Source organism: Zootoca vivipara, chromosome 2, assembly GCF_965207765.1.
Source record: "Zootoca vivipara chromosome 2, rZooViv2.hap1.1, whole genome shotgun sequence".
Lineage (NCBI taxonomy): Eukaryota > Metazoa > Chordata > Lepidosauria > Squamata > Lacertidae > Zootoca > Zootoca vivipara.
In genome coordinates, this window is record NC_142584.1 from 41599998 (window position 1) to 41627790 (window position 27793).

The window sequence follows — 27793 nt, forward strand, 5'->3', positions numbered from 1 at the left end:
TTGTCCTCTGTCGTCCCCTTCTCCTAGCGCCCTCAATCTTTCCCAACATCAGGGTCTTTTCCAGGGAGTCTTCTTTTCTCATGAGGAGAATGGCCTGGGACAGGGCCATACATTTGTACCAGCAAGAGCATCAAGATTGGTTCTTCCCATGCAACCATGTGAATAATAATAATAATAATAATAATAATAATAATATTTATACCCTGCCCATCTGGCTGGGTCTCCCCAGCTACCCTGGGTGGCTTCCAACAAAAGATTAAAAATACATTAAAACACCAGTAATTAAAAACTTCCCTAAACAGGGCTGCCCCCCAAACCTTGCTGCCACCCCACCCCCAGTCCAGGTCAGCTGCATCAATGCCACTGAAGGAGGACCGTTCCCAGCTCTACCCCACCAAGGGTTCCATGTGACTTGAGTGTCCCCCAGGAACACCCTTCCTCAAATCTCCAGCAATATGTTGGGGGTTCATGGTAGATGTTCCTTGAGGGTGGAAACTTTGAAAAGTATTTCACGCATGCTCTGGCCGTATATGGAATACAACCATCAGATCCATCTCAAGCCCTATATGAATGAGTCACTTCTGGATTGCCATTGCTGACTGAGGATAGGATATTGGTGGGTGCTAGCAGCAAAAAAGATCTTATTGGACTGAGACCATCCATTTAAGGCTGCATATAGTGGTATGCACCCAAGCTGAAATGGAGTGCAAATATATTTATTCTAGACCTGAGCATGTTCCTAAATGTCTGGCATGCCACATTGTCCAATATGACTATCATCAGAACGTCTGATTTGCACCCAAGCACCCTGTTGAGGTTATGCCAGCACCTTGACGGTTGGAGAAGCGGAATGCTGTAATACGATTTCTGCAGAGCGAGCCGAGCCATACATAAACATAAGAGCCCAGAAGCACCGCCACCTGGTTCCCTGAAGTTCCATAGCTTTTCTTCACCTGCTGGATGAGATGAAGTTTTTCAAGGCCGCTGGCATTATTGCTAGAAAAGCAAGGTTGCAAGTTCAGCACAAACTGGGAAAGAGCACGCTTTGAGTTCATTCACCTCCTCTGTCAGCTCTTGGAAGTGGGAATTTAATCTTCCTGCATGGCCAGCTCCCATTGTGTCCTTTTCTCGGTGCACAGTGAAAAAGCCAAATTGAGAAGTGCAAGGGGAGAGAGGGATATTGAAAATGAGTGTGTGTGCAATGAATGCATTTGTGTGCGGGTGTGTTTTGGTCCTCCTCATGGGGCATCTTGGCCCTCAACCACTTTCACTAAAAGGAATTCAGCTATTGGGGGGGGAGGGGAGATTGTTTCCCACCTTGCTATAGAGGCCTGTAGGGACACTCCCCACACCTATGAAAGAAGCTGCATTCCTGTCTTTTGTTGGGATAGCACCCACCATGGGCCTCTCGCTTCACCTTATCAGGTTAGTAAAGCACGCCAAGAGCACGCTGGCCTTCGGCAGCAGACAGAGGGCTGGCATCAAAGTCAGGAGAACAATAAATTCCGCTGGCCCAGACAAGTCTTCATGTAGCAGATTGGGGGGGGGAGGAACATTTTGTATGAACTTTGCTTAAAGATAGCTGTTGCCATAGGAATTAGGCTGTTCTGACCAATGAAATTTCTTTCAGGGGCCACAAGCTGTCCATGCATTCAGTTATCTCATCATATTGCTGGAAAGGATGAGGTGATCATGCACGTAATTGTTATACAGTGGGACCTCGGGTTAAGAACTTAATTCGTTCCAGAGGTCCGTTCTTAACCTGAAACTGTTCTTAATCTGAGGTACCACTTTAGCTAATGGGGCCTCCTGCTGCCGCCGCGCCAATGGAACATGATTTCTGTTCTCATCCTGAAGTAAAGTTCTTAACCCGAGGTACTATTTCTGGGTTAGCGGAGTCTGTAACTTGAAGCGTATGTAACCTGAAGTGTCCGTAACCCGAGGTACCACTGTATGCAAGTGTCTTGAATGTTGTATATGGGGTCCAGAATTTGGAAAACTCCTCTGGATCATTTTTTCTTGTTGCAGCCTGCAACAAATATGAACTCTTTCCACGATGCTGCTGTCTTTATTTGGCTAAAGAGGACCAGTATATTTCCAGACCCCCTTTGTAGGGTAACAATAATATATCTATATCTATATCTATATCTATCTATCACCCTGAACTTACTTTGGGGAAAACCTTTGGGAAAAAGAGACATGCCAGAATTGGAATAGGGCCTTTTGTAAGGGTCAATGACACCAGTGTTAAGTGATTCATACAAAATTACCCTCCTGTTGTAAAAAAAAAACAAACTTCCTCATTAGATGGTATGATGGAGAAGTGCAATGCATTTAGGGTGGATAACCTGAGCTGCGAAAGCTTTATAAGGCAGGAGTTTTCAGTCCCCGAACCTACCAAGCCAAACCGCAAACGCCCTCCTCTGCAAGCCTCCTTCCTGTGCCACAGACTACAGCATGGCTTTCTCTGGCAGATACGAAGTGGAAAGTGAGGAAAACTATGAGAGTTTTATGAAGCGCATGGGTATGTATATATTAAGCCTTTTCTTTTGCTGCGCTCAGATCAATATTCCCCAATTGGCTGCCCTGCAGTTGTTGTTTTGGATTTTAGCTTCCATCAGCTCCTGGTGCCACAGACAGTAGTCAGAGGCAATGGAAGATGCAATCCAAATCATTTGGAAGGGTACCAGGTTATGGAAAGCTGACTTAGAGAATTGCTTGGATTGTCAGCTGCCGGTTTCAGAAAAGGGAGCCTAAACATGGGAATTATGGCATCTTCAGTTGGGATCTCCTGGTGAAACTCTGCAGTCTTTCAGAGTTACACAACATTATTTGGCAAGCAGAATAAAAACCACTGCATTCTGGCAGATTGCGGTGTAGTGGTATTCTGCTTGATGGAATGACATTGCAACTCAGATTCCTGCATTCTTTTATTAACCTTTTGGTTTTTATACCACTTTTTGTGTTTGTACTTTTGTACGCCTCTTAGAAAATCTGTATACTACAGCAATTTAGAAACGCTTTTAAACAAATACATTGGAGGTTTACATTAATGTTGTCTTTTCCTTGGGGTAGCTCTTCCTGCCGACGTAATTGAAAAAGGAAAAAATTTCAAGATTGTTACGGAAGTGATACAGAATGGAGATGAATTCACCTGGTCCCAGATCTACCCAAGCGGGCATTCCATGATTAATAAGTTTGTTATTGGCAAGGAATCCGAAATGGAGACCATGGGTGGTAAAAAATTCAAGGTAAATGATTGTAGCTACTGCTTTCAAAGGACTAGCCCGGATTCAAAGTGTTGTTGTGGTTGGGTTGGCAATCGAAATCCTTAATTGTATTCAGCCATGGCACCAACTAATGTATGTAAATCTGTTGCAGGCAACAGTTAAAATGGAAGGTGGGAAAGTGGTTGCTGACTTTCCTAATTATCACCATACTGCAGAGATTGCTGGGGGCAAACTAGTTGAGGTAATTTCATAAAAACTTTCCTTGAAGATCGAATGTGTGATCCCCCCCCCCCCAAAAAACTTGTAAAATGGTGTTTACTGCATTAAAGCAAAATGTTAACCGAATAATGGATGGAAGATATGATGATTTTAATGGTCACCAATAGCCATGTACTGGGTACGTCACTTGATCAATTCAAAATACAAAATAATTCTAACACTATCTCACTACTATGAAGCATTTGAAAGTACAACAAGAGAGGAGGAAACACAATACTTTTGCAAGCAGTGTTGCAGAGACACACTAGGTTGAAATATCGTTCAATAGTGCCCTTCAGAAAAAACAACTCCTCTTTGGGCTACATTAATAAAAAAAAATTCTTGTGAATTGGAAATTTCCTTTTTTGCATCTTCCCTCCTCCCTTAAATTCATGGCACAATACTCCTGAATCATTAGCAATTGTAAAGAAAGGAATTCACAAAGCATTCCAGGATGTTAACAGCTATATTTTCAATCCCCACTTCCAGATTCATCAGAAATGTTTGCTTTATCCTTTACTGCAGATTTCTACAGTTGGCGATGTAACTTTCAAAAGAATCAGCAAGAGACTGGCCTAAGAAGCCGTTGGAGGAATAATTGTGGCCTTACTGATACTTGAAAAGTGAGCAATAAAAAACACACAATATGAAGTAACAAACTTAAGAACTTTATTTCTGCATTTATTTATTGATTGGAAGAAAGTGCAATAGGCAGAATGGGTCTAAATATAAAGCAACTTCCTGTGTTCCCACTTCACCTTGCTAGAATTGACACTCAACTGATAGCATTACGTGTCTTATTTTTTATAATGTGTTAAAGAAGGTATTTTTTATAATTCTATGACATGCAAAGCAGCTCTCAGTGTTGCTATCCAGGGCAACACCACCAAACAGGGGACATTTCCACACTGGGTAATGGTTGCAACCCCAAGAAAAAAGTAGTATGTTGATACCCTATGATCCAGCCTTCCGAGCACATGATTCAAAACCTCCCTCAATTCTTACAAGGACAACTTCATATTTTTGTTACTGGGTTCTTGCTCCTTGGAGCACTCACAAATGTTTGCATTTTGCATGTGCTGAATTTATTTGGCTTGTTTCTTCCCACATGGCACACACAATTCCTTGAACAAGAGATAAGCTCATTAGTTAGAAGGATCAGGCAACAATATTCTTCTGTTCTCAGGGAAGAACTACTAAGCTCTCAGGGAGGGAAAACAAGAGAACACATGTTCAAATGCTGCCCTCTCCATTACAGGGAAGCCATGTGTTGGGGCTCGATCTTGTACAGTCACTTAGCAACCAGGCCCGAGCATGTGTTCCAAAGTCAGCGCTCACAATGCACAAATCCTTTAAGGCTCCTGCTTGCTGACTGATGGGAGATGTTGCCACATTTCCATCTGAAATCAGGGGTTGAACTTTCATCCCCCAAAACTTAAGCACAGATGTTTGCTCTGCTGCACCTTTACACAGCTGCTACCCCTCCTCCCACCCACAGCCAATTTACTCTTCCTTGGAAATGGCACTGAATTTCAGACAAGAAATAAGTACCTTTGTCTGGCTCTCACTGTCTAGACACCATCCAGCCAAAGGGAAGCTTCCTAATGAGTACAATAGAAAAACAGTCTGCAGAAGGGCACCGAGACAAATTTATTCAGAATTTGAGGCCAACTGAGCCAAAAAGACTAAGGTTAAGGCACACTTTATTTAATTTGGATCTACTATCTCTACTGCCTGGCATTATAAAGCAACTGAGGATGAAAATATTATTTGAACTTCTTTTCTTAGGCCTTCACCAATTCAATACGAGTAACTTGAAAGCCAAAAAGGAGTTCGGTTAGCATTTGCTCAGAAGCCTTCAACTTCTATGCCAGAAAAAGTCAGCAGTGATATTTTCTCCCTAGGAAAGCAGGTCCCATCATTTTACATCAACTATCCATTCTGATGGTGTTCACAACTCACTTCAGTGGTTTAAAAATATTTCAGTACTAGACCCTAGGGTGTCTGTGTGTGTCAAATACAACTTCACATCACTAGATTTTCTTATGTGTTCATTCAGTTACAAATGTCTCAAAGTGCCATTTCTGAGTCTTTAAACAGTGCATTTTATATTTGTGTGCATGCAAAAAAAAAGATGGCCAGCATGTGATAATTCAGCATGCATCGTCACACTTTCAAATCGCATTTGCAACTTTGCAAGGTGAACAATTGCAATACAATATTAAGAGTAACTGATTTTAAAATCCATGACAGCTGAGTGTCCCAAGATACTGAATTATGTTCAACTTCCAAGTGTCACACAGCTTTGAATTTAGTTTGTCACAAGCCACCGAGAAAGCAGTTGCTCATTCAGGGGCTCTTTTTAGACATAGCACAGAAGAGGGCTTAGATCCAAACAGCTTGCAAATGGAAGGCAAGAGGAGAGTAATGCATTTCCTGCTTCCTGCTCTGCCACAAGCCCACTTTGGAGAACCCCAAATTCTCTGGAGTTACATTTTCAGGGCCATAGAGGGGGTGATCAGCAATTCTCCCACTCCAAGTGCCTTCTACACATATGGCAAGCTAAAAGTAGTCAGTAAATGAGACGCATTGCTCTTCCCATTCACGTTCACAAGCTGCTGAGCTGAGCTTCAATTTAGGTTGTAAGTGTCTTAAGCTATCATAAAAAATACAGATACCGGTAGAGGCTGTTCTGACTTCTTGCCATGACAATGGGCACGTTGCATACAGACAAGCAAGACCTATGCCAGTTGATCCCACCAATATCTGAACAGTCTCCTCTAACCCTACATACAGAATCACCACCTGTAATGAGTTGGCTGCCCAGTGTGAAATTCTACATTACGGTACCTTGCCAACCATTTGGTTAACATTGGCAGTAGAGTTGATAGGGGCAAGGAACATGCACACAGATCCAAGGCTCTCACACACTGGTGGGAGCATCATTGGAAGAGGCACTTGAGGAATCCTGCTGTCACCAGTCTATGCAAAAGATGTACATAGAACTCAGAGCAATCATTCCACAAACAGGTTTCTCAAGTCATATGTAACTGCCATGTGCAACTATAGTTAAATGAAACCACTCTGCTGTCATAAATTTAGGTCTGCCATCACAAAATTGCAGCGAACCAAGAAATGAGTTTATCATATGATAATCATCATGCCAATAGCGGCATGATGGGTTTTTACAAGGGGAGGGGGGGAAATGTACACATCCGAAAGGGAAGCAGCTGCAGACATGGTTTCCCAGAACTTTTCTTCCAAAGCCTTGTACCATATTGCAGCAAGTCCCATTTCCTTGTTACTTCTTTCATAAACGACTTAAACGAAGTCCTGTGACTCTAGATCTAACTGCAATGCTGAGCTAACGGGAGGCTGAAACGAGTTAGGATAAATGTGTGTAATCCACTGCTGCAGATCTAAGCGTATTAAGAGCCAATGAAATAGTAAAGCATCATATACTAGCAAAACGTCACGTTCACCTGCAAATACTGGGAAGAACTTTAATGATTACTAATGGAACTGTGAAATACTTCAATAAAGCGAATGACCCGAGGGCACAAATAGTGTTGGTAGACCCTTTTTCTTAGGCGTATACAAGAAGCGGACACGCACATCAGTGTTTCGCACTGTGTTTATTGAATAACCTACTGTAAGATGGAGATACTTATGAATGTCACACGGGGGGGGGGGGAGCTTCTTTGCAAGGCTAATAAAATGAGCACATTGGATTTTACAACCAGAGCTTCCTCAGTAGTATTTACACAATTAGGTGGTTAAAATTTGCTTACAACACACAAAATATTGTAGATAACAACTCGTATATAAATAAAAAAAGAAAACTTCCAGATACTATTCTATTTTTTTTGTATAAACACTTTTCATTTAAATTGGTAACAGAAAAGGAACACAACATCTACTTTCATTTTGCTTAAAGTGTGACATGCCCAGACTACAGTACACTTTAGAGGCATCAGTCCCCAACCAACATACTTCCTCTGAAAATGGGAACACAATTCTGCACTCTAAAATCCAACTCAACCCTCTCGCAAACTATTTTTCTAAAAATTATTTAACTTAAAAAGCAGAATGAATGAACATCCTACCAACCACACACACACACACACACACACACACAGGACTCTGGACAGTATAAAAGCAATATATTGCACATAGTCTGTATTGCCATCCTGAGAACCCTTTTCACAAACAATACTGGCTTTCATTGACTAACAGGGCAAACAGCTGAATATCAAGTGAGCACTTCATATTCTAGCAGGAATCTTCAAAAGACCAAACGCACAGAAATCCTGCGGGAAGCTTAATCGCACCAGTATCGTTAAGATCATGATCCTGAAATACAGATAAGTGGAACTAAACTGCAATGAATCAATGGGACTTAAGGCAAAACATCATGTTAATCTGGCAAACCCTCCATTCCCAAATCTGCATTTGCAGAGGTACTACAAATGTGGAGTAGGAATAAAATCTAAGTGGCTGGGTCGAGTACTTGTCACACATCAACTGAGTTTTCCTTCTACATCTGCCTCAACATCAGCTGTTTCCCCATCAGACAGGCTTCACTTTTGATTTTGGTACCTCTTAGGAAATGGGGAAGAAATGTGAATGGCTTGGGAGTAGCATTTGCATGGGGGAACTGGTAGGTGGGGTAAGCAGCAGGTGCCTCACTACAGCTCAGGATTTGGTTTACACAGTAAAACACAGGCTTCAGAATCTTTTGCTTTCTCCACCATGTGTGGCTCCGCACTCAAGTAATGGGGGAACAGGGGGGGGGGGGGAGAGAATAAGCCATTGGATGTACAAGAGCTAAAATGGTATCTCTATTAAGTGACATTGTGATTTTTAAAAAAATTATCAGTAGGCCTTTGCTTAAAGTAAACGGTAGCCTAATGTCTATGCAGGCTGTAAATGAACAGCCTCAACTCTGGTTCAAGGGCTGCAGCTTTTAAGACTGACCAGTTTCCAAGGTTACCTCAGGTTCCCTTACTCATGGATCCCTTTTTTTAAAAAAATCAACTGCTTCCACACACACACACATTTGTCCATATTTAGATTACTAACTCAAACTGCAAGACCAAACATACCACACTAAAAGGCAGTGATTCCTGCAATATTAAGAACATTTTGACAATGAATTGTTTTCAAGTAAACATTAATCCCTGACGTAAGTTGTAAACCATTTTTTCCCATAAAATGGTATTTTAGTTACTTAAGGCAGCAGCATTTAAAATATTTTAGAGGTAAAGTTAAGATTACATTTTAAGAAAAATACGATAAACTGGAGGCCCAAGTGGTGTTTTGTCTGCTGATGTCTCACCAGACAAATTAAGGCAAAAGTGGTTTGACTTGTGTTCCAAGTTTAAAGTCTTGTGTTCCAAGTTTAAAGTCTTGTTCTCTGAAAATTCCAGTCAAAGCACAGCAAGGAACATTCTTCATTAAAAAAATTCCAGTGACGGTTTCAGAGGTATCAAGCCTTGTTAGTGTCAACACAAGGCTCCAGTGTTATGAGCTGCCACTATAAACAGTGTTCACGGGGGAGCCATCATACAAGTATATCTTATGGCCAGAAGTTTCTCCAGGTTTCTGCCTTTCAGAGTACTGTTTTTAATTACAGTGTTATTTATTTCAAGTTCATTGGCACCCCTTCTATGGAGGACGGAAGCAAGGTGAGGAAAGGGACGCGTCTACATTCCCTACCCCACCCCAAATTCAGTAAGTCACTCTTGCAAAAGTAGCATCTTGAATTGTGAGGTATATTTTTGCATTTCTTCTCAGAAAAATCTTGCTTCTGCAGGAAAGGCACCCATGTTTTAAACGTTAAAAAGAAAAAAAAGAAAAATCTATGAGGGATTTGTTTTTTGTCCAAGCTATTGGGCAAGGAATTGCTTCATTGAGCTCCTTTCTATGGTGGCAGGTGCAACTCAAGTTTACATAGCACCAATGTTTTCCTTCCAAGATGTACTGGTCCTGTCTCACCCCCTTCCTCTGCAGGCGCTCATCCATCAAAACAACCTGTTGTGTAAGAGTGATGCCCACTAAAATAGCTACTGCCATAGGTCAGAGCGAGGCAGTGCCTAGGCTCCGTTGAAATGGCTACCTGCATGGTGATAGGCCCTTGAATGGACACCGTTTGCAAAACAGGCTGAAAGCTGGCCTGCAGGGCGGAGTAGGAATGCAGGGAATCGCTATGGTGGTGGCCCGAGGCAAGGCCACTCAGTCGAGGAGCTTGTAAAGAGTCCCGGTAAGCTGAGCACAGATCCTGTATTGGGGAGTGGAACTGTGAAACGACAGCTGAATGCTGAGCCAGGGGATGATAACGCGATTGCTGGAAGAGAACTTGAGTCGGGGTTTGAAGGGTGAGGCTTTCCACAACTTGCTGCTGCTGCTGCAACAGCTTCACACGGTCCTTTTCCTTGTTGGCTTCTTTGATGTCCTTATCATGAGCTCTGTTAGAGAAAAAATAAAACCACACACAAGCTTAAAGGCCAGGGCTTTGAAACAGAAAAATAAAATGTGACAGGTAAGTAACTTGGCAATCGCTGGGGTTTTTTTGGACTACAACTCCCATCATCCCTAGCTAGCAGGACCAGTTGTCAGGGATGATGGGAGTTGTAGTTCAAAAACAGCTTGAAACCAAAGTTTGGGAAACACTGCTCTACACCTATGTCTGGGAATGCTCCAGGGTATTTGGCAAGCATGGAATGTTTTAGAATCATGTTTCCAAAAGCCGCATTGAAAATTATAGTATTTACAATAATCCTTTAACTGTAATAAAAGTTGCAGACACCAAAATACAATTTGCAATCTTCTGTCCTAGACCGGCAGTGAGAAATTAGTAGACCAGCGTCTGGATGTGTGTACCAGACCTTTTAAAGAAAAGGAATGGGCCACCAAATTTAGCTATGTCATAAATAACTGCGCTCATCTGTACAGAAAGGGAATAAGGTTTCCCAGTGGGCTTACCAGCTCTACAGCTCTACCACTGAGGCTTTTTGGAACTTTGCATGAGTATTGTATTAATGAGGCAGGCAGCTATGTCAAGTGTAAATAGCTAGGGCACTGGGGATGCTACAGGTTTGCAATCAACAAGGTGTCAAGAGTCACACCACGTAGATCTTAATGTTTGAAATTCTGTCCGCACAGATCATTCGACTTATTAGTCGCCTGAAAAAAAACTAACACATAAATAAAGCAAAGTTCATCCGGTGGCTGTTTTTATTCAAAACTTACATAAGCATGAGTTCGATACACGGAGCAAGGTGCTCCCAGGAATAACAAGTTAACAGCTGGAGCTGTGCAGTCCAAGAAGGAGAAACTTCAAGACAGATGCGTGAAGCTCCCACACAAGCAGCAGCAACCAGAGAAGGCCGAAACGAGAGAAAAACATGATCTGGAAGAAAAGGAATTTCAAAATTAGGCCCAAGCACCTCCATCCATAAATGGCAAGACTTTGCCAACTTCTTCCAATAAGTCTGGCAGCAGGCTAATGTGATGTAGAAGCCTTCTGGCTGGAGACTAAGGCACCACAATGACAGCTTTGGCTCGAGAGAGAGCGAGTCAACTTAGGTCAGCATTTCTTGCAAGCAATGCCACTAAATCTACTGTAGCCTCTTTGTGTGAGCAGTGCAACTTTTATTATGGGCAATAACTCGGGCTTCGAAGGGCGCTCTTAACCCAGCATCTGACTGATCATTGCCATCTGATCTCAGACTTTACAGACCGTTTAAGACTGCAATCATATTGGAAAGAAAACGCCATTAAACTCCGTGGGCTTTACTTCCAGACAAACATGCAGTGCTACATGCCAAAAGTATTGCCTGGCTTTAAGATCCAAGTATTGCATATTTCGTTTTTAAATTTTGCATTGGCTTAGGGGCAAAATGGAGGGAATGTGGCTTTTAGTGGTTCTCAAACTTGCTTCTTCCTCGTGGGGTGGCAAAGGCTTACCATCCCAAGTTCTAGAAGCAAAGGTTGGCTTCTTTGCTCTGAGGTAAGCAGCGGCAAACATAGGGTTGAAATCACACTTCTTCCATAAAAAGACAACAACTAACTCCTACTGAGCTGCAGGGTAAAGAGGAAATGGATGAAAATCACATTTCCACCTTTCCTTCAACAGGAGAATCCTGAGAGTGGAATTCTACTTGTGGCAGCTTCTACCCAGCCCCCATATATTAAAACAAGAGTTGTGGGTTAGCTTGGTCCAGAGTATGCCTAACCCCAAAACAAGACCTCAAAGAACAAGAGGTCCCTTTGCCAAAGCCTGAGCTTTAGATTTCATGCCTTTTCTAAGGTGAGGCAAATATTTTGGTGGCATTTGCATTAAACACAATGTTTCCCCATGTCTAAGGACTGCTATAATCCTGATAAAGGCTACTGCAAGGCAGACGTGTGCCTTGGGCCTTTGGATCAAGAAATTACCTTGCAGCGAGACTTCCAGGAAATAGTGAGAATATTTCTCCATGAAAGCTCTGACTTTGGTCACGGACGTGATAGGCCAGCCATTGTGCAGATCGCTCTCGCTAACAGAGGCAAAGAGGTAGTAATCAATGTAATGTGCTGGGGTTGGCAGACAGAGATTCCAGTTAAAATTTTCCAGGAGCAGAAGTTCCATCTTCAGCAGGTCTTTCTTCGTTAGCGCCAGGTTAAGGCTACACATGTAAGCAAAGCTGTTCAGCTGGTCCAGTTTGGGCACCTTGTCTTCCTTCTCTTCAAACTTGCCTATTGAAAAGAAAGAACAAGCCGCTTGGGTTCAAGGCATTCTCTCCATCTAGATTCTCCTGAACTCAGCTAGAAGCCAATGCTGAAAAACCCAGAATTCATAGATTCATCAGCCAGCCGTTGCTGCTGTATGGGATAAGCTCTAGTCCAGGCATAGGCAAACTCGGCCCTCCAGATGTTTTGGGACTACAACTCCCATAATCCCTGACCACTGGTCCTGTTAGCTAGGGGTGATGGGAATTGTAGTCCAAAAACGTCTGGAGGGCAGAGTTGCCTATGCCTGCTCTAGTCCAACACAAATAGTACAGAGCATAAAATTATGGCAGCTCACAATGTGTGAAAGCAATGTATTATTTTACATAAAGATGCAATACAGTACATAACAAGACCAGCACATATGGGGAAAAAGCTGGCCCACACTTCAAAGGAGGAAAATACATGTTATGTTCAATCTGGTTATCTGATTATACACTTTTATTTTATGTCAACTATTTCTAATAGGAAAGTGCAATTTAAACAACTATCCCAACTCTTCCAACAGGTACTGGTCAACATTTAAATTTATAGGCCTTGGAAGAACCCAGTCCAGTCTCTACTTTAACAAATTCCAAGAATTCTTTTTCCTCCAGTTTGACAAGTTTCTTTTATTTGCCATCAATATTTTTCCAGCCTAGCAGGATTTAAGATAACATGCAGTAGAAAAGTTTTCTTCCCTGCCCTGCCCCGCCTTTTTACCAGAGCGGAATACAAAGGCTAGACAATGGACTGAGGAAGGGTAGCAGCCATAAGACACCGAACAGCTTCTCCTGCTTTTGTAGTTTTACAACCACTTCCTTATCTCCCTTTCTAGATTGCTCCCTTGGAATCTAGGTGCTTCTGAAAACACCGGGGCCACCCTCATCAAGGACTGGCCTAACTTAAAGAAAACAAAAAAAACCCCCAAAACTGTGACACAATGCTCATCCTTAAACGGACAAAATATTATATCAGTATAGCAGCTTTGGACAGGAATATATACAACATGCTAACAGGACAAGCTATGCCAGCATGAGGTTGGCAAAAACTGTATTTTTCGCTCCATAAGACACACTTTTCCCCTCCTAAAAACGAAGGGGAAATGTCTGTGCGTCTTATGGAGCGAAGGCACTGGATGGCAGTGGGATCCCTCGAGCGGACACCAATTCACCATCAGCCTCAACTAGCATGGCCAGTGGTCAGAGAGGACCACGCACAGGGCACATCATTGTGGAAGGCTCCTCCTAGGGTCGGTTCCAAAGCTACCCATCTGCATTTTCTCCCTTGTACGAAGCTTTGGGTTATTAGGACATGTGTCTCTCTGCAAGGCTGACAACTATGTTTTTCTAAAGTGGCCTAAAACTAAAGGGATTCTAGGAGGATATAACTCAGGATGGATCACTAGGCAAGTACATGGAAAGGGCTGCAGTTTGAGAATAAACTGGCACAGTATCTGCTCTCCATGAATATAATATGGCAGGGAGTCAAAGGTGCCCTTTAAATGTAACAGGAACCCCTTTCCATGGGCTCATTCCACAATTATCGAGTAATATTTAAATATCAATGTGATGGGCCCCACAGGCTCTGAATACTACAGTAATGCAAGGGGTGATCTGAAGGAAAAGCACCACCCATGGCCTAATTTAAAGGGCAGAAAATTGAACATATTACTCTCTGTAACAGCTGAGAATCCCTTTTCTCTTAAGCACAGCTTGAAGCTTGAAGCTTCAGGCTCCTCCCAACGAAGTACATCACTGCAGGAAATTCTAGGTAAAGTTGTTGATACTCTGTTCTAAAAGCATCAGAAACTGCAAAGAGCAATAGTCAACTATATCATACTCCTCTGGGCAGGACCAATAAGTCTTTTCCTGTTTCATGGTTTCTAAAATGCTGTAGATGGTACCTGCTCAAAATAAACATTTCGTTTAATGAAGTGAAATAAAAAATGTTTTCATCAGCTCAGGGCATTTAACCGATAAACAGCTTACTTGTCCCGTCCCCCCCCCCCGGACAAGTAATAACCGCAACAGCATGTATGCATTAATAGGCAAGCTTACTCACTTGCAAGGAGGAGGCAGGCAATGGAGATGACATATAGCTGTTTGACAGCAACATCATAGCGGTCCATAAAGAGATCGAGCAAGTACACAGCAAGGTGTCGGGCTGTGGGGCAGAGCTGGCAGCGGTTGCTGAGGATGGCCAAGAGGTCGGCAAAATAGCGCCGCATCCCGATTTGCGGAGAATGGGCCTTGTACACGGGCAGTTTCAGCTCCTATGGCAACACAAAGGAGGGGGAGAAAAGAAAGAGAGAGAGGCAGACAGACAGAGAGAAGGGGTATTAACATTGTTATAAGAATTTAAGGTCTTAGATATATAATAAATGTTCATAAATGTACAAGGCAAACACGTACATAAATATATAAACCAATTCTTAAACAGTACAGGAAGACAGTCCTGAAACCATTATGACTCCCAAGCTGACCAAGTGTTTCTCTGCAAGGATGGAGGAGGTGAAAGAAACCTTCCCATTTTCTCAGGAATTAAGTAATTACCATCTCAAAGGAATGGCCAGACTACCAGGAAAGGCAATCAGATAAGGCAGTATCAGGTAACCTGGCAGACAGGAAAAACAACAACATTCAGATTTCTGTTGTAGACCGCCTTTTCTGTGATGTAGGTATGATGTATCTGGGGGGTGGTCTTGGGCTACACCCCTTTTGTGATCTATGTCTGGTCTTGGACTCCAGGGCAGGCAATTTAAAATGTCTAAGGGCAGGCACACCTTTGTTCTGGGTCCCCCTCCCTTCTCCTGCGTGTGACGGGAGCACCCTGTTGCAACAGTTCAATAAAGATCAGGCTTACTAGCTGCTTTGCTTCTCAATATTCTCTGACTGGCCTCTGTTATTTCTCCTACCGATGGAGAACCTACAAAGGACTCTATAAGGGCAGATTTTGTTTACAATGACATGAATATCCATTTCAGAAGCCAAAAGCCACAGATCACCATCCACCACCTGTTCTGGCAAGTGCTTAGCAACTAACGCAGTAAAAAGCAACCCAGCTCTTGTTCTGGATGAATATTCAACCAGTTTTGAAAGACAATGAAAACTTGCAACAACTATTCATACTCCTAAGAATCAGGCAATGGGCGGGGGAGAGCCACACTAAACCACCACCACCACCCACCATCAGCTAGCAATCCCCTCCCACAGGGCTCAAGGCCAGGAACCAACATTATTTATAAAGAAACTAACAGTCTGCTGCACCCATTAAAGACCAACACATTTATGAAGGTATAATCTTTCATTGACTGCCACAATAATTGTTAGTTTTTAAGGGGGGCTATTATTTTATTTATTGTACAAATCTATAAACTGCTTGACAGCCTGAGGTCACCAAAGCAGTGTACAATGCAAACAAAGATAAAATACAAAAAATACAATATTCAAAGCATAGTTAAAACCAATCCTAAAAAGGTAAAGGTGCCCCTAACCATCAGGTCCAGTCGTGTCCGACTCTGGGGTTGCGGCGCTCATCTCGCTCTATAGGCCGAGGGAGCCGGCGTTTGTCCGCAGACAGCTTCCGGGTCATTTGACCAGCATGACAAAGCTGCTTCTGGCGAACCAGAGCAACGCACGGAAACGCCGTTTACCTTCCCGCCGGCTATTTATCTACTTGCACTTTGATGTGCTTTTGAACTGCTAGGTGGGCAGGAGCTGGGACCGAGCAACGGGAGCTCACCCCATTGCAGGGATTCAAACTGCCGACCTTCTGATCAGCAAGCCCTAGACCAGGGGTCCCCAGACTTACCGCGCAGCGGGCCGGAGGGCGGGGGAGTGCGCGCCCATACGCATGCGCACACGGTCGGGAAAAAATCGCCGAAAATCGCTTGTGCGCATGTGTATGGGCCTCCCTCGACCCGGAAGTGCATCGGAAATGACCTCTTCTGGGTCGGGAGAAGCCCATACGCATGCGCACAAAGGATTTTCGGCAATTTTTTGCCGATTTTGAAGATCGTCGCCGCGCTGCGCAAGAGCGGGCGGCGGCAGCGGGCGGCGGGGGTCGTCGCAGGCTGGATTGGGAGGCCAATTGGGCCGCATCCGGCCCAGGGGCCGTAGTTTGGGGACCCTGCCCTAGACTCTGTGGTTTAACCCACAGCGCCTTTTCATTAACAACTGTGTCACACCTATTAGACCTGGGGAAAGCGCTCCCCCCCCCCCGGTGTGTGTGTGTGTGTGTGTGTGTTGGATTAAACATCTCAATCCTGCTCAGGGCCCCAACAGCTGGTACCTACACTAGAAAACTTAAGACATGTTAATTTAGGCACTCAAGGAGTTGGCTTCAGGTCTTGTTTGCCCTAGAGGCAAATTCAGCAGAAGGTTGGAATCCAAAGGCAAATTCAAAAGAAAAGTTTATCTTCCATTGTTGGCTCTCCAAGTAAAGAATGTAGAAACTACCCATTTACGGATTCAGAACAAGTCAATAACTTTTCAATGACTTACATAGTCATTTTTGGGCACTATTTAATCAAACTGCATAAAATGAAATTGCAGCCCAGCCCAGACAAGAAATTTAAAGTTGAATCCCATTTACAGGTCCACGGTATTAAAAGTATGAAAATGGGACGAAATTAGTTTTTAAAAGTTTGTGAATTACTTCTTAACCAATTGCAAGATAAGACCTCTTACATAAAAGGACGGCACTGTAAATATTTATGTGACGGTGAAGAGGACCCATTTCCTCAGGCAAACACGCTTATCTGTCTATTTAGACACAAGGCCCATTCACAAGCTAACATAACAATTAGACTGAACCCTCCAGTCTTGTTCCAAGAGGCAACATCTCATTTGACCTCAGCAGATTCCAGATGAAGGTTTAAAAAGCATCCCTGTCAGGGATGGAGTTGAGCTGGCTGTCTTTGAAGGTTCCAGCTTTCCAGAAAAGTTGCCTAAAACCAAAACACCCCGACTTCCAGCTAGCAAGGAACTCTACAACGCTCACTGTACAACTCAAAGCACCACCTTTGCACCCCACCCCATGAACACAACTCTTCATTTACAATAAATATTTACTGTACAAGAGTATAATTGCAGTAGATTCAACGAGAGGCATGCTGCACCTGATGGCTTTGTAAGCAGCTTAGGTACTGTACATAGGCCGACAATGCACCACGACATAGAAGCGATGTGCATACATTCTCTTTCCAAAATGACCTGTGTGCCCGAGATCACAATGAACGCATGCAAAATGGCCACCACCTGTACTGACACGCCATTTGGTACAGGATTGTGCATCATTCTGCCATCACTCCTCCACACACATTTGGCATTTCTAAATGAGAACCAATGTCATGTGAAGTCAGTAGGGCAGGGATGGGGAAACTGCTGTGGTCCTCCAGATTATGTTGGACAACCAACTCCCAGCAGCCCCAGCCAGCATGACTGGCAGTCAGGGATGATGGGAGCTGTAGTCCAACATCAGGAGGGCCACAGATTTCTCAACTCAGCAGTATGGACACCATCACAACATCTGCTGGGCACTCAGATACTGTAGGCACTATCCAACACCGACTGCGCCAGGGAACACAACACAGATTTCCCTCCCCCTGCTGCCCACACCTGGTCTGAAGGGCCTGCCAAATCTTCAAGAAGAGATCTGGTGCTGAATGAAGGGGGGGGAGGAGGAAAAAGCCCAGCAGCGCAAGAGTAGGATATCATCCTTTGTCAAATACGGTGAAATATGCCTAAGAATCAATTTCAGAGCAATATTTCTAGTCAAAAGTGTGTCTTGGAACATTTGCTTGGAATACTAAACAACAGCAACAATATTGTCTTTTCCGCTTCCAAAACATTTTCCTTCCCAAGTACTCTTTAATTTTTTTAAAAAGGGGGGATTTCTAAGGACTCGATCCCTCTCTAAAGTTGCATTCAGAAGCACAGAGCCAGCAACCCATTTATGTTCCTTTCTATTAGAGGATGTGAACTTAATTTTGCAAACGCAAGCAAGGAGCCACATGTCAAATGGTGTATGGCCTACAACTTTTTCCAAATTGTACAATGTGGGGTAGGGTGGGGTACAACTTTTTCCAGAAAAAGCTTGGGGGGGGGGCAATTTGGGTAAAAGAAGGCATCCTACACAAATATATTGCGTTATTTAAAGCTGACACTGCTTGTGGGTTACTGGAAAAAGATTGTGTTTACTGTACAATAAAGTGTAAGGCACAAAAGCAGGCTTAAAAGCACATACAAATGAACCAAATGCCCTATACATTGCACGTGTATATAAACAAGTTTTGATCCCACAGACTGCTGCCACTTGAAAACATTGTTTTGTTTGCCTTCTGATGTCTGCAGTCACCAGTCCACTTACCTGTAATAACTACATGGTGGCTTTTGAAGGATTAAGTTCCAATGTAAACCTTACCTACTTGATTCAACCCAGAACAAATCAGGTATGTACTTGCAGAGGTTCCTTGTGCAATTTAGGACCCAGACAGTTTGCCACTCCACTCACAGAGTGCAGTGAGGATGGACACAGTGCCATGACATCACGAGTCCAGGGGTTCACAAACTGTTTCCAATGAGTTTCATTCAGGTGATCCATACCATATTTATGGATTTGGGTTGAAGATAGGAGATGGCACAGCCATCACATTAAATGCTGATAAGGATTTTTTTAAAAAAATTGGTAATTTTTCTTGCTTCTTTTATTACTTGCACTGTATACTTTTGTACTGTAATTTGAACCCATGGAATACAATTACCATATATTCTGGCATATAAAATGACTGGGCGTATAAGACGACCCCCAACTTTTGAGAAGATTTTCCTGGGTTAAAAAGTAGTCTTATATGCAGGAATATACAGTAATATATAACAAAAGTGGCAAGAAAAAGACCATTAAAAATCCTCCAGCACCCAGCAAAGCTCATTACAATTGCTACAACAGACAGAAATATCATTAAGCAAGGCCCTCAGCAATTTTCAAGTGGTCCATGGGGGGGGGGGGAAACCACTGCCCTCCTTATGTGAGGGAAACGTGATGCTTGAACAAGGATACACTCTTTTGATTGGCTGGCAGCTCTCTGCCGTGTGTGTGTGTGTGTGTGTGTGTGTGTGTGTGTGTGTGTGTGTGTGTATGCCATGTGGGAAACACAAGTGAACCAACCCTTGGATAAGAACTTTTCTCTGGCTAGCCGAGATACTCAGGGACTTTTGTTGCTCTTGGCAAACCATCCAAACTATCTACTGTTGAGAAGGGACAGGTGTGCCAAATGATAACAAAATCAAATTATAATGAAATCCTGACATTTGCTCATTATTTCCCAGGATTTAAAAGGACCCAGGGCAACAATCTATTGTGGCATTTCATTCATATATACACACACACACACACACACACACACACACACACGTTACACACAAAGACAAAGCTATACATAATTTTCTTTCCAAAGAAAACATACAATTCAAGTTACTTTTCCTGTGTAAATTTCACCTTGAAGAAGTATATTCACTTTGACATATTTCAATTGTAACCGAAGAACACAATGAACAATGGAAAAATACAAGCCAAAGGAGGGTGTAGGAGGGGTGAGAAATATATGCCCTGCAGCCCATTTGCTATTGCCTGTTTTGTGTGGGCTGGTGGAGGGTTCTGAGAATTACCAGTTTTCCTTTTGTGAAAAGATCTTCCATTGTGTCCATGACAGTTTCTTAGATTACCCTCATGCTTCAAGGCTTACCCATGCCAGAATGTGTATGTTATCCTCAACAATGATTTGTGAAAGATGACTAATGATTTTACATTAGGGTTGCCAGACTCAATAGTGGACAGGACTTCTGTGCCTTTAATTGCCCTGCTCTCTTTTGAGTCTGGAAACCTTAAAGAGAAACCAGCAGACCCTTTGTTTAATTTCCAAGCAAAGGGTCTGCTGGTTTCTCTTTAAGGTTTCCAGACTCAAAGGAGAGCAGGGCAATTAAAGGCAGAGAAGTCCTGTCCTCTATTGAGTTTGGCAACCCTATTTTACATACGTCCACACTTTAACATAATTATCACCACCTGTATTTCCTTGCACCTCCATTTCCCTCTAACTTCACGTCTAACCCCTTTCTTCCTTTCCTTTCCTTTCCCTTCCATGTGCATTTACACCCAGGATGAAGCTTCATACATCTAGTGAAGCAGGCTGTAGTTGACAAAAGCTTGTGTCATAATAAATTTCGTTAAGTCTTTCAAGTGCCACAAGGCTTTTGGTTAATTTGAGACTTAGCGCTTGACACGCAGACACCCCCTCCATACTTGCAAGTGGCAGAAACATGAACCTAAGACACATTTCCCCCAAGTCATGCTTGACACCTGTTCAAGGCCCTCCCTCCATAAACACTGCCTTTGCCAAGACATGGGAACAAACCCCCAGACAGAGGAAACATCTCTCAAGGAGGAGGGACTGGACAAAAAGCTAGGTATAGTGGAGGACAGGAACCTGAGCAGGCTTGGAAGGGACAGCACCACAATAACCACTTCAGACCAGCAATATTAAAGCAAGGATTTTCACCAAAACTAATAAGGAATTTAACACAGCTGAGAGACATTTCCTTGTAAATGTATATATTTCATGCTCTAGGAGCTCCAGAAAGGTGCATCACTGAATACGCTCAGGGAGGGGGCTCATTCAGGACAAACCTATACTGTCAGCTTTATCTCAACTCGTTGACCCATTTGCAAGGCAACATTCCTTTAACATATGGCGACGCGGGTGGCGCTGCGGGTTAAACCACTGAGCCTAGAGCTTGCCGATTAGAAGGTTGGCGCTTCGAATCCCCGCGACGGGGCGAGCTCCCGTTGCTCAGTCCCTGCTCCTGCCAACCTAGCCGTTTGAAAGCACATCAAAGTGCAAGAAGATAAATAGGTACCACTCTGGCGGGAAGGTAAACAGCGTTTCCATGTGCTGTTCTGGTTCACCAGAAGCGGCTTTGTCATGCTGGCCACATGACCTGGAAGCTGTACGCCGGCTCCCTTGACCAGTAAAGTGAGATGAGTGCCGCAACCCCAGAGTCGTCTGTAACTGAACCTAATGGTCAGGGGTCCCTTTACCTTGATCCCTTTCACACATATCCCTCTTAGCATGAATGTGTCCTAATCAAGTCCCCAGTGAAAAGTTGCTTTCATATGGCCCTCTTCCTTTTCTGCATCACCACACTCTTTCCCATAAAACCTGCTGATCCTAACCACACATTTTCTTGCAAACAAATCCCATGGACTCCAACGAGATTTGCATCTAAATAATTGCCTTTAGGATTGGCGCTTTCAGTCTCCTGCTTTAAACCAGGGGTAGGCAACCTAAGGCCCTTGGGCTGGATGCAGCCCAATTGCCTTCTCAATCCAGCCCACGGATGGTTTGGGAATCAGTGTGTTTTTACATGAGTGGGATGTATGCTTTTATTTAAAATTCATCTCTGGGTTATTTGTGGGGCATAGGAATTTGTTCATCCCCCCCCCCAAAAAAAACAGTCCGGCCCACCACATGGTCTGAGAGATATCCACCAGCTGAAATAGGTTGCTGACCCCTGCTTTAAACGATCTATTCACAACCTCTTTAATCAACAGTGACTTCTTACCAGCTTTTGCAAGACAGTTGAAGACAGTGAGCCAATCTTTTTAGCATGCAATACAGGCTCTCATCCACCTTGAAAAATAATTTGGTTGAATGTATCAATTTAAGATTTGTTTTGTTTTCCAACAGCACACTACATGGCAGCAGGATATGAAGCAACACTATCATGGAGTCCAGAGTAATTACATATTGCTTTCTTCTAGAGGTAGATTGGGGGACGACGACAACGACCTATTCAGTATCTTTCTTCCATACAGAGCAACCTATACTCATTTCCTTACACTGTGCAAGGTGCAATGTACTTCTAACTTGCTCCCATTTAAAGTGCATTGAGGACTGCAGTATTTCACTGTAAGAATCAACCACCATGGAAAAAAGTTTTGGACACAGCAAAGGCAGAGCAGGTAAGAGTGCAGAGACAGGGAGGCTAACTGACCTTCAGCCTCAAAGTCCGATGAATCTCTGCTGCAAGGTCTCCTTTCCACCATGGCTCCTCCATTTTTAGACTTCCCATCCAAAACCTGGTCTGGGGGAAAAGGCAATACCTAGGTAGAGAGAAATAAACAGTGAGCCAGATTAACCAACAACATTTTCTACCTAGTCAAGGTGTTTATGGGTTGTATAAGGCTAACAACCTGATCCTACGGAAATCAACAGGCTTCAGGGCACACTTCCCTGCATGGGATGTGGCTGCTATTAAGTTCTTTTGGCTGAGACCTTTTATTTGTAACATCCTTCACCTTCCTTGCCTCCCCCCCCCCGCCCAAAGAGAGAGGGCAAGGGGAAAGGGCAATTACGATACATCCAAGTTTTCTACCGGTGTCCAATTCAGTCCACCGAACTTCTATCAAACACCCAGGTTTTCTCTCCGCTTTATTAAAGCGTCCTCACAATTGCAGATTTCCATGCAGCCACAGTCGCCCAAGGAATCTCGGCGGCCACAGGTCTGCCTTACCTACAAGATGGGTCTCTCCCCCTCCCCGCGCCCTTTCCTTTTGCAGAAAAGCCGCCAAGGACGCTTCCGTGTGCACCAGCCCATCCGAAGGGAGAGCACCTGAGAGATCTACTACCTCCTCGCCGCGATCACTTCTTTGCAGAGATCTCACCAAGGCTGTTTACCTTGACTACCTCCAAAGATTTGGGAACAAACCTCTCTCTCCTCCCTCTCGCCCCCCCTCCCGGTCTGCTACAGCACTCATAACTGCACAACTTCTTTGTTTAAAGGCAGACTACCTTTAATGAAAAAGAACCATAACTGCAAGTTGCACACTTCTCCCCCCCCCCGCAGTCTGCAACTCCCCACAAACTGCGAAGACGGCGCCCGCCCACGCAGCGCTTACCTTTTTGCCTCTCTTTGCCCTCCAAACCGGGATCCCCAGCCTTTGTCCTACCCGGCATCCAGCTACGGTACCGTATTTCTTGCTGGAAAAATACTGCAGCCCAGGCAGAAGGGGGAGCATTTAAACTTATCTTTCCGCGCCCCCCCCCACTCCTCCTCCGCCAGTTCCCCAACGTTGAACTTAGAGTCTGGCGGGAAGGGCGGAGGTGAGATGCATATCCGCCCCCCTCTCGCTCCCCGCGGCGTAAGCTGGTGGAGAGCGAGAAGGTGATCTCCCCGCCCTTTAGCCGCTTCTCTCCTCCTCCCTCCCTCCCCCCTCCCCCCGCAGATCCTGCTCTGGATGGAAGATCCCAAGAGCAGGAGGAGGAGGGGTAGATTACACGCCGGCGCCGCACTGCGCACGCGCGCGCACACCCCGGATCCCTTTCGCTGCTTTGCGTACAGCAGCCTTCCCGCGCTCCTTTTCGCGCGGGGTGGAGTTCCGCTCGCTCATTCTTTCCTTCATTCGTCTGTCCGCCCGTGGACTCCTAGGCCTCCCGCTTCTTCTGAAACCAACGCCAAGGCTACCGCCGCCCGAGTTCCCCTGTCCCGGCCATCTCGGCTCCGCTTCTCCTGCGGGGGGATTTCAAGAGGCGCCCAAACCGCAACTTCTTTCAAAACCGACTAATCCAGGCAAGGAGTCCGATTACATCCGGGGTAATAACGGGTGTAGGTGGGTGACGAACCGACTCGGTGGTAGTCCGAGGGAAGAGGCTTTTGCTGTAATAGGTGCTCGTCTCTCCCACCGCTGTAAGCGGGATCAGGGCCGTCTTAGGCACCTTTGGCGCCGTGGTGCGACGGATCCCGCCGCCGCGTTTTCCAGCGCGGCGGGCGGGCGGCGGGCGGGAGCAGCTGCGTGGCGCCTGCAATGGCGGACCGGCGCCATGGCGCCACGCGCTACCCAGCCTGGCCGTAAGATCCGCTGCGGGATCGTGACCCAATCCTCCAAAACGGGAGGCTGGCCCAGTTCAAAGCTCAACTGGGCTTTTAAAGGGGAATGTAATGCCGGCCTCAACACATTTTCTTGCCGTTTTAAGAAAGCATATTCCAGCCCTTCGTACCTGGGGGCAAGCCTCGTTTTAATTCAGCAGGACTTATTTCTGAGTAGACATAGTTTAAGTTTGCACTGTCGATCCATGCAACATGTCGTTTTAAACTGTTTTAACATAGTGTTTTAATTCACATAACTCATCCTAGGAACTTAGGGCGAAGGACAATAGCAATGTTGGGAAATATCAGATGTTGGGAAAGCTGGACTTGGATGTGAAAGCACTGAGCCCAATGTAATCATCATTTTAAAAGCTGCTCTGCCAGATTTTAGGTGGGAGACTTCCTAGCCGTATTGGGAGAAATGCCAGATTTAACTTGGGTCCTTCTGCATGTAAAGCAAGTACTCTACCATAGAGAGATGGCCCCTCCTTCTGAGACAAAAAATAGGAAAAGGCAAAGCCACACCAAGACTTCAGTCACCAGTCAAACGTTTCAAGCATGTAGTAGAAACTTAAGTGGAGTGCACAGGGAGATGCTGTGAGTGTTGTAAAAAAAGAACTACAGTACTCACAAATATTAAATGCTGTAGAAGTGCATTCAACTGGTGAAGAAGAAAGTACCAGGTCAGATGCTGGCATGCTGCCTGATACTTTACAATCCTTTTCCTTCCTGTGCTTTCTTGGCCTTTGAGAATTTGTCGTCCTAGAACCTAACAACACACAGGCTACCTCTGAACCAAAGGACTGAATACTGTATACAGTACAACAATGTGGCATAAAGCTCAAGGCTTTAAAAGCATTTAAAACAGAATAGAGACAAGTTAGTTAACAATTCAGTAGCTTACGCAAAAGAAATTTGTGATGATCTGGGAATAGTCATGGATTGTCAGTGTAGAAAGAAGAAACTGTTGGCAGGTGAAGAATCACCAGATGATGCTGAATTGTCTTTTGAAACTGAGTTGTAGAGAGAACTGTTTCTTTCACTGAACAGGGTGATCACCAAGAAATCACCAAGAGATCTCAGCAGCTTCATGAACTTGCTGAAAAATATGCCTTCCTTACTCTATCGAATCTTCTGAATGATAAATACGAATGTCAACAAAATAATGAACATGACTATGACATTAATAGGGAAGCATTCCTCACTGAGAGAAAAAGACTTCAGAGTTTTATTTCTCTTGTTGCCTCGCAAGACAAAACAGACATGGAAGGGCAGCGATGGATCCCTTGAACTTTTGCAGTTTATTCTAAAATATAGTCTTGGGAATTTAGTTCCAAATATAGTAATACTACTGCGAGTTTCCCTCACTGTTGCTATACGTGTTGCCAGTTGTCAGAGTTTTTTAAAAGTTAAAATTGGGATATTGCAGAGCTGAAGCAAGAATGGGGAAAGAATGAGGGGAATGAAAGCAAATGTGTAATATATTTGTGAGGGATACTGAGATTTGGGCATTGATAGCTCTCATGGCCCACATAAGGGGTTGAAGGTAAGCAGGATGGGATGCAGTAGCTCAGGGGAATACAAACTTTGAGACCAGCCTTCTAGTTTGCTCCCTTGCTTATGGCAGATTAGACATGTAAAACCTAGAGCAATTTTTTACTTCAATTTGGAATGAAACTGCACACCAATCAACACAAGGAATTTCTTGTGTTGTTTCTTAAGAGCCTACCTAGGTGTCATGCTTGAGAAGAAAATATAACAAATTAGAGAACAGGCCACGATGGTAATCCTAGAATTCTAGAATCAGAATTTGGAGAGTGGCATTTGCTTATCCAAGACCTCGTTGCCAAGTAAACAAAAGTGCCAGCTGAGTGGAACGCAGAATCTGGTGATGCTTCTAGTGTTCACAGCAACATCAAACTTTACATTTACACTGAAACTGGAGTAATGCATTGCTGCTTTGCCACTTATAAAATGCACAGCTAGAAGTTTATGTCTACCTTTCCACAATTCCAATGCCATATATACACATATGAAAACAAATTAGGTTATTCAGAGTGTAAGGCACATCTTTGGGTAGAGTGATGTAGAACCAAGAGTTGAGATGAATGGTGGAAACACTGAAAAGTGAAGCATCCTTGTAACATGTTTACTAACCTAGCAAGATAATGAGATATAAGCCTCCATGGCCACTCACCCTTGGTTTAATATCGTATTCAGCTATAGACACATTCCAGAGTCTTGCAAACTTCAGCTCCCATATCTGGTGGCATGGAAGCGGGGGTTTAAAAGTAATTTGATTTCGTCTTTCTTTCTCTGTCCAGGAGACGTTGACGCTGGCAAGATGGTGAACGTCCCCAAAACCCGCAGGACCTACTGCAAGAAGTGTGGGAAGCACCAGACCCACAAAGTAACCCAGTACAAGAAGGGCAAGGATTCTTTGTATGCTCAGGGAAAGCGGCGGTATGATCGCAAGCAGAGTGGCTATGGTGGCCAAACAAAGCCCATCTTCCGCAAAAAGGCAAAGACCACCAAGAAGATCGTGCTGAGATTGGAATGTGTGGAGCCCAATTGCAGGTCAAAGAGGATGCTGGCCATTAAGAGGTGCAAACACTTCGAGTTGGGAGGAGACAAGAAGAGAAAGGGCCAGGTTATCCAGTTCTAGGCTGCTGTGGAACCCATTGTTGGTTGGTCTATGAAATGTTATAAAAGTCTTATTGGACCACCCTAAAAATAAATAAATAAATGAAATAAATAAATAAATGTGATTTGATTTCTTTGACCTGTGGAAGGCACATAATGGCTATGTTATGTCACTGTGAGACATGTGGGCAGGAACTGACTGCAGGAAATCTGATTTTGGGGCTCACAACATGGGAAAGGCAAAGGTTTACAAAATTAAAACATTTTAAAACTTTTTATTCTTATTAGAGCTTTCCATTCTTACTTTTTCTTACCGCCTACCAGCAGATGCTTAAGAAATAATCAGCATTTCGCTAGGCGTGTTCAACCTTACTACTATATAATAATATTAATTTTTATAAATCACAATACCCTAAAACAGTTTAAGTCGGGGTGAGGGACCTGTGTCCCTCCAGATGTTGCCTGACCACAACACCCATCATTCTTAAAACCATTGGCTATGCTGCCTGGGACTCATGAGAGTTGGAGCATAGTGATCTCTGAAAGGCCACAGGTTTTCCCATCCTTGATTTAAATGGACAGAAGAGCAGCATTTTTTTTGCCGGGGGGGGGGGGGAGATCCTAAAAGAGTTTCTTTCTTACTGGGTTTCCTCCACCTTCGTGAAATTGCCTTCCCCATTTCTAGAGCCTCACTAAGGTACCCCCTTCCCGGAGGCAAATTCACCTGCAAGGTTGACTCCTGGCACAACAAGCTCCAATGGTGTCATTGCTTGTAACTACACTATATTGTAAGAGAGCCATCTCGCATGAATTTATTGGAGAAGATAAAAGCCTTAAAATAATTACCAGGTATATGAGATCTGTAAATAAGGATGAACTTCCTTCTGAGTGGATCTCTGAGAACTCTCTTTAACAACTGCCCAACTGTCAAAACATCAGAATCTCGGAATACCCAGTGGAAGCCTTTACCATTGCAACAGAGTCTTC

General features: G+C 44.0%; 3 protein-coding genes across 4 annotated transcripts; 2 read left to right on the forward strand and 1 right to left on the reverse strand.

The window, feature by feature from the left end:
- The first annotated feature begins 2432 nt into the window (after positions 1-2432).
- On the forward strand, positions 2433-4129 carry FABP6 (fatty acid binding protein 6). Its single transcript, XM_035107986.3, has 4 exons — positions 2433-2524; positions 3076-3251; positions 3382-3471; positions 4014-4129. The coding sequence occupies exons 1-4, from the start codon at positions 2458-2460 to the stop codon at positions 4065-4067; spliced, it is 387 nt and encodes a 128-aa protein (XP_034963877.2). The 5' UTR covers positions 2433-2457; the 3' UTR covers positions 4068-4129.
- A 2975-nt stretch (positions 4130-7104) lies between these two features.
- CCNJL (cyclin J like) lies at positions 7105-23587 on the reverse strand. The gene is made up of 6 exons (XM_035104932.3): positions 23196-23587; positions 22292-22400; positions 14304-14514; positions 11928-12227; positions 10740-10899; positions 7105-9955 (listed from the first exon to the last, which is right to left on the reverse strand). The coding sequence occupies exons 2-6, from the start codon at positions 22367-22369 to the stop codon at positions 9505-9507; spliced, it is 1200 nt and encodes a 399-aa protein (XP_034960823.1). The 5' UTR covers positions 22370-22400; positions 23196-23587; the 3' UTR covers positions 7105-9504.
- An 83-nt stretch (positions 23588-23670) lies between these two features.
- Positions 23671-26926, forward strand: LOC118080015 (large ribosomal subunit protein eL42). Of its 2 annotated transcripts, none has more exons than XM_035104934.3 (2): positions 23671-23906; positions 26488-26926. In XM_035104934.3, exon 2 carries the CDS (start codon positions 26508-26510, stop codon positions 26826-26828), a length of 321 nt encoding a protein of 106 aa, XP_034960825.1. In that variant the 5' UTR covers positions 23671-23906; positions 26488-26507; the 3' UTR covers positions 26829-26926. The 2 variants fall into 2 exon arrangements, with proteins under 2 accessions (XP_034960825.1, XP_034960824.1); XM_035104933.3 differs by having other exon boundaries at positions 23671-23866.
- The last annotated feature ends 867 nt before the right edge of the window (positions 26927-27793 follow it).